At 39.3% G+C, this 13,902-nt stretch overlaps 1 protein-coding gene and 1 pseudogene across 1 annotated transcript; both read right to left on the bottom strand.

Annotated features, from left to right (window-relative positions):
* Positions 1 to 4,228: 4,228 nt before the first annotated feature.
* Positions 4,229 to 5,186, bottom strand: LOC150018271 (TBC1 domain family member 12 pseudogene; annotated as a pseudogene).
* Positions 5,187 to 7,232: 2,046 nt separating this feature from the next.
* LOC150018270 (uncharacterized) lies at positions 7,233 to 7,967 on the bottom strand. The gene has a single exon (XM_090267685.1). The coding sequence runs from the start codon at positions 7,965 to 7,967 to the stop codon at positions 7,233 to 7,235; it is 735 nt and encodes a 244-aa protein (XP_090123811.1).
* Between the last annotated feature and the right edge of the window lie 5,935 nt (positions 7,968 to 13,902).

Here is a 13,902-nt window from a genome sequence, read left to right as displayed (position 1 = left end):
GGTCTCACAATTCACCTTGAAGGAAGAGGACTTGCCACCTATATTGCTTCTTCCTTTGCTTCTGGGCCTCAGCTGCATTCAAGACAGAGAGAGCCCATTTTAACATCATATTGTGCTTTTTAGCTCCACTGTGTACCCATGAAGTTTCATTTTAAAACCCTCGGAGGAGAAAGAAGCATCTATCTTTTTTCAAACACTATTTTAGACTTATGAGTGACAAACTGCCTTTTTTTCTTTCTGTCCCCATAAACAGTTAATCAGAATATTTTTGTAAGGGTTTCCTTTTTCTTTTTTTAACTATTTAGAAATGAGACTGGGCAATTCACCATGATGTTGAGTCAAAAAGAATTTTTATAGAGAGATAGGGAGGTTTATTGTTTTCTTTGTTGAAAGAAGTTTAAAACAAATGCTTTTAGATTAGTGGGTATTTTCTTTTTACATTGGAAACTGAAGTCAGAAAGGTTTTGAACAAATTCGAGTTTAAAAAATGTCTTTTTAGGTTTGAGCTTTTTAGATCAGGGTTTCAGAAACATGAGAGAAAGGAATTTTTTTTCCCCCATTGTTTGTGGCCTGGCTGGAAATATTGTGGGTGTTAGGTGACCTGACTGGATGAAAGTTATGCATGGTTGGGCTTGAGGAAGGGCTGTTAACATAATATTAGAGTAATCCCCACCCCTCATTGGGGCCTGGGAGTGATTGAATTACAGGCAGGTCCAGTGGGACCATATCTTTCTCACATAGGGAGTGACATCAGCATCTCAACCTTATGTAGGAAGGAAAATTTGAGCTTCAATAACACTCTGCATTATTTATAGTACACCCTTTCCATTATCTGCTTGAGTCTATTGGTGCTCTTTTACAATTCCCAACTTGTTTCAGAGGTGTTTCAAAACACCTCTGCCACCCCTCCCCCTCCCCCCCAAAAAAACAGTTTGGGCTCCATTTGCACATGCATTTCAATATTTCTGATCTATAAAGGTGTCTGTTCTTTGGATTCTCCTTTGAACTGGTTATAACACCTCATCAGTTCCCTCATTAATTAATATGTTAAATAAAATCTTTAATACATGGTTATATGTGTATGAGAATCATGCTTTTTTTCTTCTTTTGAAAATGGCCTTTTAAGAGTTTTGGAGGTCTTCTACCATGATGCCCATAGATTCATCTGACAGGGCGTGGTCAATCTTGTCATCAGAAAGTACCCTTCCTATGAGCAGCTTAAGCCTAGGCACATCTCATCTTGGCTCATTGCTTCTTGGCTCCCAGAAGTGAATCCAAAGTGACAGGCATCTTTGCTGTTTTTGAATTTTAATTTTTCTTTCTACTAATCTTGTGTTTTGGTTTTGGTTTTAGTTTTGGTTTTGGTTTTGGTTTTGGTTCAGTTACAGCCAATACTTATCAGTGGTGGCAATGATTGAGAATTTGTCCTTATGGTCTGAACATTTGATGAACTCTGTAAATGAATTAATGGATTATAGAGATCTAGTCTCTGTTGGATGGGAGACAGTGGAGAATCTGGATTGTTAGCCCTATTGTCTGTCTATTTTGAACCCAAAGCAATTAGAAATCCTTGCCCATTGGGAAGAAGAACAACTCTTTCATACCAGGACTGGTGAGATTTGACTTTTCTGTATTTACTCTTGATCTGTGACTAAAATTTTAGAATTGAAGCTATCAACTCTCTTTATCTGTCTCTGTGTGTCTATGTGTCTGTAGTTCAGAAAGGCCTTTCTCTCTCATTGTGTGAATGTTCAATGCCTCCCTAACTCCAGAGAGCATTAATTAATCTGATTATAAAGCCTCATGTTAAAGGAGTTTATTCTAATTGTCTGACAGAGATAAATAAATGTTTAGATAAAGTGAATATTCCTAAAATTCCCAGAAAGTAGTGAAATTGAACTTCTAAACCTTTAAATGTGCTACATTAATAAAATATTCTTACAGAAACCAACTCAATAACATTTTGGAAATCAGGTTCACAAATTTCAGTTTATCTTTGGGAAATGAGACTAGTTTAATATTTGGGGGTTGATAAAAAACAGCTATATTTTCTCTGATTTATTCATGTTAAGTATAATTCCTAACAATATTCTATGTGGATATGTTTTTTCCTAAACATGTACAAGTTTAATGATCAAATAAATTCACATTACTGATAATGTTTAAAATTATGAAAAATGGTAATTTGTGTTTAACTAACTTGAATCATTATCCTGAAATACTTTTTCTTTCAACAATAATTTTGTTTTTTACTATGTCAGCTTGAAGATAATTTCTAAGGAGTTTAGGTAACTTAAAACCTCGAACTGATATTAAAATTGAGTTAATTAATAGGTAATTGTTGGATACCAAAATTATTACTAAGTAAATAGAATACTGAACCATTGATTACTCAGCACAATTTTATGTTTATGGTTTTGCTTCTTATATTTATACACTACAAAAAGGCTATATCTTTGAGTCTGTTAATAAATGTGTTAAATTTTGCCATTTTGATAAGTTGCACTGTAAGGTGTCTGTGTGGCTATGAAGAGTTGTTATATGTATTTGTGAGGCCCGTGGATCTACTGAAAAACTGAAAAGCTGGTATGTGGCAGTGTTCATAATTATCTTCTACTCCCCCTCTGCACCAGTTTTCATTGTGAAATAGAAGTTGCTTAAGTTAAAACTTATAATTTATGCTAGTGTTTGGGGCTATGTTGAGGAGCAATAGAGAAATACAACTGTATAGATGTTTATGTTTTTCAGGAAAAAAATAGTTTTGTCCTAAAGCAACAGCTTTCAGGATTTTATGTTGTCAACTGATGGTCGATAATTGTTGGCATCAATTCAACACTGACAGGAATCCCCAATTTGGGGTTCAGTGAAGAAGAAAACTTTATTCAGTACAAAACAGCTCAACTGACTGATTGATTTGTATTAGCTTTGTTTTACATGACACAGAAACCACCAAATTCTCTTGTCAGTAGTATCATTCTTGTTATGAATGCTCTTCAGATTTATTACCAGTCATTTTGTCTTTTTTTAAAAAATAATTTATTTATTCATTTGTTTGTTTGTTTATTTTTAGAGAGAGGGGAAAGGAGAAAGAGAGAGAGAAAAACATCACTGTGTGGTTGCCTCTTACTCGCACCCCCAACTGGGGACCTGACGTGCAACCTAGTCATGTGCCCTGTCTGGGAATCGAACCAGCAACACTTGGTTCGCAGGCCAATGCCATTTTAAGTCTTTAGCATCTACAGATTGTTTTGTATTACCTGATGCTCCCCTGAAGGCTCTGCAATCAGCTGTAGGCCAGAGTTCACATCTTCATTAAAGAAGAATGGTCTCAGAGCCTGTGGAAAGAGGCTGCATTTCGTCCTTCAAACTATTGGTGTTTCTAAGAATAGATCTTGGGCAAAGGTTTCTGATGTCATCTCTTGCTTTCAGTGGGCAGAGTCAGGATTTCCAAAACTCTTTTGAGTCAAGAAGCTGATGGATTCATGTTCATGATACTGCTAACCCAAGGTCCATCAGAACAAGAATTGATTACACAAAATTGAATGAACTCATGAGAGATGATTGTAGCTATTTGGAATATTGTTGATGTATTTTAATGTTCTATTTCCTGGATATATAAGGAATCCCTTTCTTATAAAGTTACCTATAACCCACAATAATTTATTAGATTCTGGTTTTATGCATTGAAATGGAAAATTTTTAAATAATATCTTATTCTCCCTGCCTAACCCACCCTCCCAAATTCAGAAACTTGTATTAAATATTCTTACTTTTATATGGCAAACTATTTCCATAAGTTTAATAAGAATCTACTCACTTTTTTTACTAGGTATAATTGGAAAAATTGTTTATTCACTAAAGCCTTGTCTGGAATGTCATATTTGAGAATGATGCTTATTTAATTGTGTACAACCAGCCACTGTTTTTTCCCAAAAAACTATTTTAATGTTATGGCATTCAGATGTTCAAGCCAAATTATGGAGTATGAACTAGCCATTCACATTTTTTCCTTCATAAAATGACTATCTCTACAAAACATTTTAATAATAATTTCAGTAAGTCATTCACTTCCTTTATTTCACTCACAAAATTAAAAAGCAGCTGTTTGTCATCTATTGGATTTTCTTGGATTTCTCCAACCTTCCTCCATGTTGCTTACATAGGAGACAGAATGCTGTTATCAAACTTACATCTTTTTACACTTTAATTCATTTGTTTATTATGAGGATTAGCTATTCGAAGCAGTACTGTTATTCTTGTCTCCTTCTTGAATATCCTTTATTACAGATACAAAGACCTAAGTCCATTTGCTGGTGTTTCTCTGAGTGACTGCAATACAGCTGAACAGCTTTCCTGGCATGATATCCTCTGCCAATTCAGTTAGAAACTGTGCTATATGAATGAAGTCTATCTGCAAGAAAATGTCTTCATGTACTTGGAAAATTCCTAGCTCCCTTCTCAATAAAAATTCATGCCCATCTCTGCAGAATACATTTCAGACTGGACAGGCCAGGTCAAGGAAGAGTTGCAATTTGAGATACTGTGTGAAGATCCAGTCTATCAAGTATATGTCTGGTGCAATACCATAAGATCTGATGTGAAGAAACAGTTTGAAGAAATTGTCCTGAAAAAATACGTCAAATATCCTGAAATATTTCAACATCTTGCTGCAATTCACACAGAAAAAGGCCAACTGGTATGACTTATTCATGAGATTTCCAAATGCAATAAAGACATCTACCTCTTCTTAATTGAGAATGTGTCCTGCCTCACTGAAGGACACCCCTTGTACATAACCAACATCAGGTCTGAAACATGAATATACTGTGTAAAGGGTCATAATATGGGTTGTCCTTGTGCAAGGTGTAGAGAAATGGAAATGCATAGGACATGTCCAACTTAATTCCAAATTGGCATCTGTATCACCAACAGAAACACTTCCTGCATTTAGAGAATGATATATTTAGACAGAACGTATTTTACTGAAGCTTTTCCACCATTCCTTTCCTTTGGAGAGAAGTACTTCATAAAGTTCAGGAATGATATTTAGTTCGCTTCCTACAGTGAGACTCCAAACTTTACTGTGGACACTAGGGGGACAATCCCTGTACCTCAATTCTCCAGCCTTCCTATCTACTATGTATTACTTCCCAAATGGGCAGCATTTCAATGCTCCGAATTCTCATTATACTACATTATTTTCTTTCAGCTTAAATTTTTAAAAAAATGTTTAATATACTGTTTAATTTCTCAATGTTGAGATTCATCTAATGGTGTAATGTCCTTCTCAGTGAAGTTAAGTTTCTACCACAGATTTGGCAAAAAGATTTCCTTGGAGTAAGCAAAGATTTATTCAACAATACACAAAAGCAGCGATCAATCATATGATGGCCCATACTTAAGAATCAGAATGGTAGTAGAAAGAGGCTCAAATTTGAAATTGTTATGCCTTGAAGACTGAACCAGTAGTTTACAGGTCCTCCCTGTTCGTGCTTCATACTCCTGCTGAATTATTTTTGGAATCTTTCTAAAGATTCTCTCTGTAAGAAACTTTACCAAATAATTTCCAGACTGCTGGATGACTGGTCTGAGCTCCTTTTGTCATTTTTGAAAAGGTTTCAGACAACCAGGGACAAGTGGAGGGGCGATCTGATGTTGGGAGAGGGGATCATACCCTCTGACTCCCTCTGCTCCAAGTCTAAGGTCTTTGGTGCCTGCTACTGTCAGGCAGCTTTAAGGAGAACAGGCTGCCCATGTCAGCAGCAACCTTGTTGCCAGACCTCTCCAGGTGGACATTGTGGTCAAGGGAGGGAGCTCCCTGCCAACCTGGAGCAGCTGTTGCCAGTGCCTGACCACTCACTTTTAGGGAATTAAGGTTGACCTTATGGAGACAATACTGAGAAAGCCCTCCTGGTGCCTGGCTTTCAGGGTCCAGACTTAGAGCTGCTAAGAGAGGTCACTTCCATGACTGGCCATGAGCCTAGAGATGTTTAGAGAACTCTGAGAAAAGAGGAAGTCACCCAAAATATATAGGTCCTGCAGATGAAATCTAGTGGATAGATCTTCTTGGACATGTTCTTAGCCTCAAGACAACAAGTAACAGAGGCTTTAGAAGTCCAACTTGAGAGTCCTTATGGAAACCTCTAAACAGAGCAAATTTAAAGAAGGACTTTACACTAAATTAACATTCTTGCTGCACCTATGTAAATAATCAGACCAAATCTAATGAGGCCAGACTCAGTTTGTGATCAAGAATCATCTTCGGTCTGTTTTCGTTGGCGGCGAGATGATTGCATTGTATGGGACCGAGGGCGCCAGAGCAGCAGCAGCTGCAGGCACACCCACAGCCGCAGCCACGGATGGGGGGAGGGCGCGCACCTCCTCGGTGATTCCGGCCTCCAGCTGCTGCCCCCGTTACGCTCGCCAGCCCTCAATTCTTGCCCACACCGAGAGGCGAGAGGCGGCAGTAGCGGGAGGAGCAGCTGCCCCCGCCCAAAGAGCTGAGGTGCCCCCCACCCACCCCCTGCGGGGCACTTCTTGGGAGTCCAATAGGTGGTCAGAGGAAGGAGACGGTACCGAGCTGGGCCAGCACCGCTCCCAGTGGGAAGTCTTGGCCGTCACGCACTTCTGCCGGCTCTTTCTTTTTGCAGTGTTCCATCTGCCCGACTCTGAGATCGAGTAGTTAGAAGCAGCTCTTCACAGAGATGATGTAGAGTTCATCAGTGACCTGATCGCTTGCTTGCTTCAAGGCTGCTATCAGCGAAGGGATATCACATTTCCCGGTTCCATGGGTGGCTGGTGTAGCTACCCCAGCTTGCACAGGATCCTGCAAAACAAAACCAAATCCAGGTGGTGAGAACCTTTTTCCTCATCCCCAAACAGAATGCTTGGAACCCTCAGAGTTTACTGTTGTAAGACAATGGAAACGTCCTGATTTGAACATACTGGAAGCAAGGTCAATGTCACAGGCTTCTGGTAAAGACTGAATGAGATAGCACGTGTGAAAGAGCTGTGAAATGTTATCAAGTGCATCCCATCCACCCCACAGTCAGACAACCTGAGCCTGGCTGTAGAGGGAGAAAATAAGAACAAAAAAATGTTTACTTTATGAAGGAGGAAAGCAAAGGTTAGCAGAGGAAGCCCCCTCTGCCCCCTGCCCTGACACAACATTTAAAGGGATGCAAACTTCCTAGTGTGAAGGAGGAAAGACTCTCAGCAAGAACTTCCAAATGTCAGTCAAGCCAAAACATAGCACTTGAAAGCCCCTTTAACAGGTAATGATGATACAATGTATGAAGAAACCCAGTAGAAGAGGATGACCGGAAAGACAATGTGATGATGGTGTAGATGGACATGTGCTTCTCCATGGTCCACCTGATCAGGCACAGGTAGGGTCCAGGGCAGCTACCGGTTCTGCAGTGGGTAATGGCATGGCTCACCAGTGGCAGATGTTGGTACATGAGAAGGAACAAAAACACATTCTGTGTGCCAGCCTGAAGGAGGAAGTAAAGAAAGTACAAAAGCATCTTCTCCTGATGGAAGTTCAAGATGGACTTCTTCGGAGCAGGGACAATCTCCTGGATTCTCACTATAGAGCCCTCCTCCATTTTACCTGCCTCTGACTCCACTGACTTGACCTTGTTCTGCTTATGACCAATCAGAGCCATGAAGAATTCCATGAGTAAGAAGAGGGCTAGGAAGATGAAGAAGAAGAAATACCAAATTTCCAGTACAGGACTGCTAAAACTTTGTTCAAAACACTCAATCAAACAAGAATACGTGATGTTGCCATGGCACCAAAAATCTTCATGGATGGGGGGCCAGGGCATGTGGGCCACAGACACTACCACTCCATACACAGCAATGAAGCCAAACCAGCTGCTGCCCAGTGTACTGTAGTAGCCAGATTTGTCTAAGGCCCCAGAGTGTAACACAGGGATCAGTCCTGCCACTGCTACTGCAGCCATCTGCTCAGCTTCTCAGGAGACAATGGAATCTGACATGAGGAGAACATCAGCTGCGCCTCAAGCAGGAATGGAGAGAAAACGCAGGGTCAGAACATGAGAACAGGTACCAAGAATAAGCACATCTGAAAAACTTGCTCAAGTTTTAGATCTGCCACCAGCACTCAGTGTTACATCTTTACACACAAGCAGGATTTGTACACCCATGGGGTAGTTATTCCTTTCTCCAAGTCTCAGCCTGTGTTAAAGGCTGTTCACCTCTGGACATGCCATTTTATTATATACGTATATCACATCTCTCCTACTAGATTATAAGCTTCTGGAGGTCAGGAATCAAACTTTACTCACATCTACAATCAGCCCATATCATCCAGCATAGACCATTCCACATAGTAAGGACCTAATTAGATGCATTATAAAACTGTACACTTGAAAACTACATAATTTTATTAATGTCATCCTAATAAATTTGATTAAAAAATAAAATAAAAATACATAGGAAAAAAAGAATCATTTTTAAGATTCTTTTTCATCAAAGGTGGGGAAACTGTAGGGAAAAAATTGTTCTTAAATGGAAAATTATGTGCTGTCACTCTAAAGCACACCTGGGTTGTCTGATTCTGTAAACCGTAGATAACTGACAGGATTGCTAAACAGTTCCTGTGCAGAGACAGGCAAACAAATTCTGACCAGAGGAGAAACAACCAGAAAACCAAATTTGGCTCTATATGCACATTTATTACAATGTTCTTGACCTATACCTGTGTCTATTCTCAAGAATCTCCTTTGACCTGGTTGTAGAACTTCACTAGTTTCCTTGCAAATGAGTTAAATAAAGTCTTTTAACATGTATTTATTGTATCTCTATAAGAGCCATGATTTTACCTGCTTTTTAAAATTATCTTTTAATGCCTACATAGAACTAAACCATCCTTTCATGGTTGATCCACTTATGGCTTGAGGTTTTGCATCAGCCACAGAGGGCCTAGAGGCTTTCAGGCAACAATATCAAAGAGACTTTTGAGGCAACCCAGTTTGGTGACCCTGCAAGCAACCTAGCACAGGAACTTCCTAGAAACTTTATGATAGCAGCCTCGTTTAGAAGTCACTTGGTGTTTTTTCTGTTCTGCTGTTTGGGGTGGCCTGAACTTCTTAATGGACATTGTCCTGGTCATTTGGCCCCTTGTAAAAGGCCATGTATACCCCCAAAGCAGGGAGAAAATACACATTTAAGACCCTCATATTCTAACTCTCACAGAGAAGAGCAAGACAGTGCTCAAGCACTGCCATATGGGATTTTATATGCTTATTTAAATTAAAGTCATGTGAAGCTTATGCTGGTGTCTAGAGAGCAGGTAGAAGTAGGTCATATTTTCATCAAGGAGGATCCCACATGTCAAATAAGACATCTAGAGACCCAAGAGAGCACATACTATGGTGAAATCAATATGTGAAGATATAGGCAGTCTGAGCTATCCCAGTATCCTCTGCATTCTTCCAACGAGCCATTACCACATCATCACCTTTGAATTGGCATGGGATATATTAGCCATCTTTAAAGTTGGGTGCACACATCTAAGGGGTTACTTGGGACAGCTTTTCTTCACTTTTTTTGTGTGTGTATGTGTTTAATATATGAGCACAGTAGTACGTGCATATAATTTGTTAATATACGTATGTTCAGGTTGAATGTCCAACTTTTTCACATAGGATATGCAATCAAGATTAGAAGACAGTAGGATGTATCATGGAAATATATTGCTATTGGGTTTCCCAGGTATTCCAATAAAAACAGTATTGGGAAGGGTTGACCATCATGCACATTTATCCCACAATTCATTCAAAAGAAGCATGCCAACCTGCTTCTGATTATAGACCTGAAAATTTGTTCTCTGCTCATTTCTCTATGTCTAATGCTTAAAAAACTACTTGGCACATAGTAAGTACTCAATATTTGTTGAATGAATCTCATACTGGTTTAACTCAATATCCTCACTTAGCTAAGGCATGATTTTGGAAGGAGCTTCTTGGCACTGGAGTAAGAGGAGAGGGAAGCTAAGTTAATAAGTGTGTATCAATGGCCCACTATTACATGAAAGGCATTTCTGTGACTTCTAAATAAACATGTCGCATTGTAAAGGACTGAAAGATAAATTCAGTGTATTCCTACCCTCAGGAAGTTTACAGTGTAGTTACTTGGTGAATCTAGATGAATGTTACGTGGTACTCAATAAACTGTTCATGCAATTTTTCTGCATCGTTGAAGGTTTTTTTTTTAATCAAAAGCATGCATGCAGGTGTGTTGAGGGAGGTATTAAAAGTTCCTGATGAGGTAAGATTTGTTAGTAGATGCTCAATAAAAAGCTAGTAAATGAGAGAAAAAATAACACTGCTAGTTCTCAAAAAAATGTTGCTAGTTGCATTTGAGGACATTCCAACAGAGCCCTATGGAAAAGGCTACATTTGTTTCCTAAAAACCTGTGGCACATTCTCTTTTGTTAGCTCAGCTCTATACCTGCATGACATTTGTATGTGCTAATCAGTCTTTAAACTAATTGTTTAGATGATTTGGATAGGAAATTTTGAGAAACAACTTCATGGGAATTTTTCAGAATGAATTTGCCATTTGTAATAAAATGATAAAACATTCATAACTTAAAAAAAGAAGTATTCAGTGTAATGGGGAATGAAACAATCACATTATACATTATATAATTACACTGTCATGTAATTACATTGTTATACAGAATAATATGACAAATGTCACACAAGAATAGTATTTTGTCTAAGAGGAAGAGAAGGTCACAAGTTTTTGAGAAAATCAAAAATAGTGTTTGGACTAACTGAGAATATCAAATAGACTTGAGTAAGGACATTTAAGAAACGACTTCAGGAGTCTGTATGAGAGGCAGTAAGATTCTAAACAAGGATAGCGGCAATGAAACACAGAAGTGAGGGACTAGATTCATAAAATGTTGCATATCTAGCTTCTTTAAGATTTGTTAACTAATGCATGAGAGGTGATTGAGAGGGAAAAGACGAAATGTTTGAGCACTGGGAATTAGGACAATAGAGGTATGTATGGTTTACAGAGCATCAGAAGATAAACTGAGGCAGGTTAAAAAAAATTAAGAGTTTATTTGAGCATTTATCCATTCCAGTCAGGCAATGCCAAACATGAAGTGATTAGGGGCACTTTTTGAACAGGAACCAGGGGGAAGACTTATTTAGAGAAAGTGTAGAAGCAAAGTAAGAAAATTATTGGTTGGCTATAGCTTAAAGCTTAATCGTTTTTCCTTAGGTTTCAATTTTATAATCTTGGGGCATTCACAGGCTTAGATGTTGGTTTGCTTACATAAGCCGCCCCGGCATTAGAGACACTTCGGTCTTACAGGCTTCTGTTTATTTAATTCAATGAAAGGGGGAATAAAAAGGAAATGGGGTGGAAGACAGCAAGCTTACTTTTTGAGATGCTGCTTTAAATGCAGTACAGTGTTTTACATAGGGTGTGGCCATCTTGTCTTAGTTTTCCCCAGTGGAGATGACTGGCTTTGGATTCTGTCTGTTTCACAGTCACATCACCAGTTTACAGGTACTCTGCGCAGTGTAAGTATTGTGCTTTGAAAGGCAGTGCTTAGTATCCATGTCACCTCTGCCCACAATGTTCAGCCTGCCACCTCCTTTTTGTCACCTCTTTACTGAGCTTTAGCTTCCTGTAACTCAGAAGCCTGCAGGGTTTTTGTTGTTCTTTTATATTTTTATTTATTGATGTCAGAGAAAGAGAGGAAGAAACAACAGTTTGTTGTTCCATTTATTTATGCATTTACTGGTTGCTTCTTGTTATGTACCCTGACTGGGGACTGAACCTTGGCTTTTCGGGACAACTCTCTAACCAACAGAACTACCCAGCCAGGGCAGATGGCTGCAGTTTTATTTTCCAATATGTGCTGACAAGATGGAGAAGAGCCTGCTCAGCTGGAATGTAGAAGCACTCCATTATTAAAGCTTTGTCAAGGGAGGAATGACTATCTATAGAGATTCAGGTTCAAACCAAAGATTATCTATCTTCTGTACTTTTTTGTCTTCTCAGCACAATCTGCAAGTACCTGATTTGGTTGCTGAAAAAATAAATTCACATCTCAGGACACCATTCTCTATAAATCAAATGAGACATTCTTATTAAATTGAGTCCTTCAGAAGTTGCCATAACTTCTGGCTGTAAAAACCAGCAGGGATTGAGGCTTTGGAAGACAGATACTGCTGGACTCTCTGGCAGTTCCTCTTAAAAAGTCCATGCATGGACTTACTCAGACTCACTCCTTCTGACCTCCAGCACTGGGGAAGCAGATTGAAAGGCATCAGAGGCATACTGGAAGGAAGTGAATTGTCCACAATCAGGGTGAGAGCTGCGGGGCAGCTTTCTCCCAGACAGAAGTGCTGGCAAAGGCCACTGTTTCTTTTCTGAGGCCTCCCCCGACAGAACCACAGAGCTGGCAGGCAGACACTATGCTTGAGACTCCATCAACCTTGCTCACACTGTTTGCCCTAACCTGGTGATTCCCTGAGGTTCTGCCCCACCCAAATTTTGGGCCCACCTAAGCTATTTCCAGTGGCCTTTCCATTTTAGTGGCTTGTCTTGGTCCATGCTTCAGATTTTCCTAAGTTATCTCAAACCAGCAGCATCTGGATTCAATGAGCCCCATACATTTTGTTAAGTTGCTCCAGACCTAGCACCTGCAGCAGCCAGCCTTGGTTCACAGGTTGGCCTCTCCTGAGCACCTCCAAGCCCAGCACAAGTATCAGCCATCTGCAGATTGCTTTGTAGCTTACCTGTGGGACCCCATACAGAATACAGGTGGTCGCTGACCTTGGATGTGCCAACACCAATCAAGGCTCAATTACAGCAAGAGGATATACACAGTCCACACAATGGATGCACCTCAAGCACTCAGCTTGGATAATAGAGGAGGCTGTGCCACTGGACTGTACAGGACACCTACTACATTAGGCCACTCTACCAAGACTGGGAGATGTAGCAATTTTATGTGACACACAGAAACAAACACAGGAATGCTGCCAAAATGAGGAGACAAAGAAATATGGTCCAAATGAAAGAACAGAACGAAACTCCAGGAAAAGAACTAAACAAAGTGGAGACAAACTACTAGATGCGGAGTTCAAAATACTGATTATAAGAATACTCAGTGAACTTACTGAGAACTTCAACAGTATAAAAAAGGATATGGAAACCATAAAAAATAACCAGTCATAAATGAAGAATACACTGATAAAAATTAAAATAAAGAATAATTTACAGGGAATCCAAATAGAGTGGATGAAGCCAAGAATCAAAGCAGAAAATTGGAATATAAGAAAGTAAAAAACATCCAATCAAAACAGCAAAAAAAAAAAAAATCCAAAAATTGAGGATAATGTAAGGAGCTTCTGGGACAAGTTCAAGCATACCAACATTTGCATCATGGGGGTGCTGGAAGGAGAAGAGAAAAAGCAAGAAATGGGAAACCTATTTGAAAATATAATGACAGAAAACTTCCCTAACTTGGTGAAGGAAATAGACATACAAGTCCAGGAAGCACAGAGAGTCCCAAACAAGATGGACTCAAACAGACCCACCTCAAGACACATCAGAAAATCTTAAAAGGAGCAAGAGGAAAGAAGTTAGTTACCTACAAAGGAATTCCCAAAGACTGTCATCTGATTTCTCAAAAGAAACTTTGCAAGCTATAAGGGATTGGCAAGAAATATTTCAAGTCATGAAAAGTGGGGACCTACAACCAAGATTGCGCTACCCAGCAAAGCTATCATTTAGACTCAAAGGGCAGATGAAGAGCTTCCCTGACAAGAAAAACTAAAGAAGTTTATCATCACCAAACCATTATTATATGAAATGTTAAAAGGACTTAGTTAAGAAAAAGAA

The sequence above is a fragment of the Furipterus horrens genome, unplaced genomic scaffold (genome assembly GCF_987537825.1).
Source record: "Furipterus horrens unplaced genomic scaffold, mFurHor1.1.pri manual_scaffold_2, whole genome shotgun sequence".
NCBI lineage: Eukaryota > Metazoa > Chordata > Mammalia > Chiroptera > Furipteridae > Furipterus > Furipterus horrens.
Note: the sequence above shows the minus strand (reverse complement) of the source record. Positions and strands in the feature narration are given on the sequence as shown.